At 45.4% G+C, this 4,051-nt stretch overlaps 2 protein-coding genes across 2 annotated transcripts; one reads left to right on the top strand and one right to left on the bottom strand.

Annotated features, from left to right (window-relative positions):
• Window positions 1–1,912: 1,912 nt before the first annotated feature.
• On the top strand, window positions 1,913–2,911 carry VTN00DRAFT_3309 (uncharacterized protein; the record flags this gene model as incomplete). Its single annotated transcript, XM_069429612.1, has 3 exons — window positions 1,913–2,128; window positions 2,207–2,440; window positions 2,510–2,911. 3 exons carry the CDS (start codon window positions 1,913–1,915, stop codon window positions 2,909–2,911), a joined length of 852 nt encoding a protein of 283 aa, XP_069283047.1.
• A 467-nt stretch (window positions 2,912–3,378) lies between these two features.
• VTN00DRAFT_3308 (uncharacterized protein) lies at window positions 3,379–3,834 on the bottom strand (the record flags this gene model as incomplete). The annotated part of the gene is made up of 1 exon (XM_069429611.1): window positions 3,379–3,834. The coding sequence occupies one exon, from the start codon at window positions 3,832–3,834 to the stop codon at window positions 3,379–3,381; it is 456 nt and encodes a 151-aa protein (XP_069283046.1).
• Between the last annotated feature and the right edge of the window lie 217 nt (window positions 3,835–4,051).

Raw genomic sequence — 4,051 nt, 5'->3', positions numbered from 1 at the left:
TGGAGGAGGATGGATGCGGATGGAAACTGACCAGTCCTCCCTAAAGATAGGACAGCACAAAGAAAAGATCAACCTTGATATCACACAGATGCCAGGACATGATATAATCCTAGGGATACCATGGTTGAAGATGCACAACCCACAGATAGACTGGGTAACAGGAAAAGTGCAATTGGCGGAAGAATCCAACAGAGGTACAAGGCCTGAAGGGCATCCTGAGGGAGAAGGACCACCAGTGGAGATCAAAGAAATCTCCCAGAACACAATGATGTGAATGTGGAAAAGGGGAGAACAAGTGGGAGTCTTGTATCTTACCCTAGCACCAGATCTGACAATTGGGTCCATGGAACAGAGAAAGGACCAACCGCCTTTGACCGGAATGGAAGCAGTCCCAAAGGAATACTGGGACTTTGAAGAAGTCTTTAAGGAACAAGGCAGAGGACAGCTGCCAGAACATCAGCCTTGGGATCATAAGATACCCTTGAAGCCTGGAACGCAACTGGCGTTCAAACCTATTTACCCACTCTCAGAAAAGGCACATGAGGCGCTCTGAGAGTATGTTGAAAAGAACCTGGAATGAGGATATATCTGGCACTCCACATCACCAGCTGGATACCCAATTTTGTTTGTCCCAAAGAAGAACAGGAAACTCCAACTTTGTGTGGACTATCACCAACTCAATGATATCACTGTCAAGAACCACTACCCCTTACCACTCATCTTGGAGTTGCAGGATAGATTGCAGAAGGTGAAGTTCTTCACCAAGTTGGATCTTAGAGAAGGGTATTACCTGGTGTGCATGAAGGAAGGGGAAGAATGGAAAACCGCCTTCAGGATCTGACTGGGACATTTTGAATATACAGTTATGCCATTTGGTCTTACCAATGCGCCCGCAACCTTTCAGAGTTTGGTCAATAATACCCTACAGAAATACCTAGATGTCTTTTGCATGGCCTATTTGGATGACATCCTTATCTACTCAGAAATCTTAGAAGAACACAGACAACATGTGTGGAAGGTGTTAGAAGCCCTGAAGGAGAGAAAACTCTCAGTTGCACCAGAAAAATGTGAATGGCACACCCAAAGAACAGAGTTTCTTGGCTTCATGATCTTCCCAGGACATGTTGAAATGAATGAAGGAAAGGTCACAGCCATACAAGGATGGCCCAAGCCAACAACAGTCAAGGAGACACAAGCTTTTCTTGGATTTGCCAACTTCTATTGGAAGTTCATATGGAACTACTCCAAGATTGTGGAACCTTTGACAAAGCTCACCTGAAAGGACCAGAAATTTGAATGGAAAGAAGAGCAGCAGAAGGCATTTGATCTCCTTAAGCAGAAGTTTTGTGAAGCACCGGTCTTAGGAATTTTTGACCCAGAGAAACCTATTTTCATTGAGACAGATGCTTCAGACTTCGCAATAGGAGCCTGCATCAATCAACCTGATGAACAAGGATGACTGCATCCAATTGCTTTCTACTTGCGAAAGATGACCCCACCAGAATTGAACTACAACATTCATGACAAGGAACTTCTGGCCATTGTGGCGGCAGTAAGAGAATGGCGGCACTACCTAGAGGGAGTGAAGTATCAGGTTATGATCTATTGCGATCATAAGAACCTGGCATACTTCACCACCTCCAAGGAGTTAACCTGAAGACAGGTCAGATGGGCAGAAGAGTTGGCCCCCTATGATATCAAGATTACCTACCGAAGAGGATCGGAGAATGCCTGAGCAGATGCACTCAGTCAAAGACCAGACTACCAAGAGGGAGAACCTTCTCCACGACCCGCAGTTTTCCGGCAGGAGACTGATGGAACCCTCACAGTGGACAGGCAAGCTGCACCTGCTCTAAGACTAGGACCCAGTACATGGGCAGAAAAGATTAAGGAAGCATACCAGAAGGATTCAATGGCAGAAGAGCTTGAGGAAATCAAGGGTGACCCCAACATAACCAAGGGAGAGGGGGATATCATCCTATTTAAGGGACTGGTCTACGTTCCAACCAAGTTGAGGGAGGACCTGATCAGAGACATCCACGAAGCCCCAGCTCATGGACACCAGGGGGTAGAGAAAACCATTGAAAGGATTACCCGGAACTTCTACTTCCCAGGATTAAGAAGGATGGTGTGACGCATAGTATCGCAATGCGATCTTTGCATCAGGAGCAAAGCAGTGTGACATGCACCATATGGACTCCTACAGAACCTGGATGCACCAGAGAGACCCTGGCAATCCATATCACTGGACTTCATTACAGATCTACCTGCGTCCAAGGAGCCCCTGACAGGGATAATATATGACTCCATCTTGGTCATTGTGGATAGGCTCACCAAGTACACCTACTTTCTACCATACAAAAAGTCATCTAATGTGGAAGAATTGGCATACACCTTCCTACAGATCATTTTTGGGAACCATGGAATGCCAGAAGAATTTGTATCCAATAGAGACAAGCTCTTTACCTCAGGATTCTGGCAAACCTTGACCTGACAACTTGGCTCCAAGCATAAGCTCTCCACTACAGCTCACCCTCAGACTGATGGACAAACAGAATGGATGAATCAGACCCTGGAACAGTACCTGCGCTGTTACATTAACTACCAACAAGACAACTGGGTGGAACTTTTACCTATGGCCCAGTTCACATATAACAGTGCCAAAAACGAGACCACCCAGGAATTGCTGTTCTATGCCAACTACGGGTTTGAACCATCGGCCTACCAGGAACTGAAACCTGACAAGGTTCTGGCACAGAAAGGAATCCTCCGAGCTGACCAGCTACAAGAGCTTCATCAACAATTGAATCTAGATATTCAGTTTATTGCATACCAAACCGCCAAGTACTATAATCAGCACCATAAGAAGGGACCAGAACTGAAGGCAGGAGATAAAGTGTATCTCCTCTGAAAGAATGTGAAAACAAAAAGGCTGAATAACAAATTGGATTTTAAGAAGATCAGACCATTTGAAATTGAAGAAAAGAAAGGAGAGGTCAATTTCCACCTCAAATTGCCAGATACTATGCGGATACACCCAGTTTTTCATATATCATTATTGGAACCAGCGCCAGAGAACTCCCAACCAATCACTGAGACTGAAGAGATTCTACCAGAGAATCCAGATGATGATCAAGACTATGAGGTAGAAAAAGTGTTAGACAGTGGCATAATTAATGGGCAGTTCATGTACCTTTTGAAATGGAAGGGTTATGATGACTTTGAGAATTCTTGGCAACCCATAGAAAATTGCGATGGGTGCAAGAAACTCCTCAGAGAATTCCATCTTTGAAACCCAGATCGCCCAAAACCAGAAGACCTGTCACACCAGAAGAAGAGAGGCCGACCCAAGAGGGGACGTCCACAAGGGACATCCCATTAAGGTCTTTGGGAACCACCAGAAGCCTCCTGCTCAGAACTTCCGGAAGCTAGGAACTCTGCAATGAAACCTGGAGAAAGCCCCTCAAGAGGCTGTGGGTCACCCAGCACCAAGGAATTCCCAGATTGCAGGTGACCCTCATATTCATTGGCTAGGCGTTCCAACTCGGCAAGATCTTCGGCAGATAAGGGATCATCCTCATTCAACTTGTCCATCACAGCAGTATCATGATCCAACATTCTCAACCCACATTCCTTAAGAAACTTACGCTGTTTGCGCAAGCGCTTAATCTTTGCCATAAGAAGCTCAACCTGGTTCTCCGCCTCCTCTAACTGAGCGTTGATTTGCTCCTCAGAACGGCTAAGATCATTCCACTCCTTATCACTATGGAATTGCTTCTCACATTTCCGACCACAACAGGTACAAGAAGAACAGTTGCGACTCTTGGAATCCATGATGCAAGGAAGATGATGAGAATAACAATATTGACAAGGATGTTCGACAGGGGAACTGTTCTGTTCAATGTGATCAGCCTGATGACCAAACTTGTGATAACGATTACACTTAGGAGGCATGATGAAAGAACTTACAGAAAGAAAATACGGCACCAAGAATTAGGAAGTTGGCACAGTTTAAATACTTTTCGGGACGAAAAGCTAGAAGGGGGGGGGT

The sequence above is a fragment of the Thermoascus crustaceus genome (genome assembly GCF_041956765.1).
Source record: "Thermoascus crustaceus strain CBS 181.67 unplaced genomic scaffold VTN00scaffold_13, whole genome shotgun sequence".
Lineage (NCBI taxonomy): Eukaryota > Fungi > Ascomycota > Eurotiomycetes > Eurotiales > Thermoascaceae > Thermoascus > Thermoascus crustaceus.
Note: the sequence above shows the minus strand (reverse complement) of the source record. Positions and strands in the feature narration are given on the sequence as shown.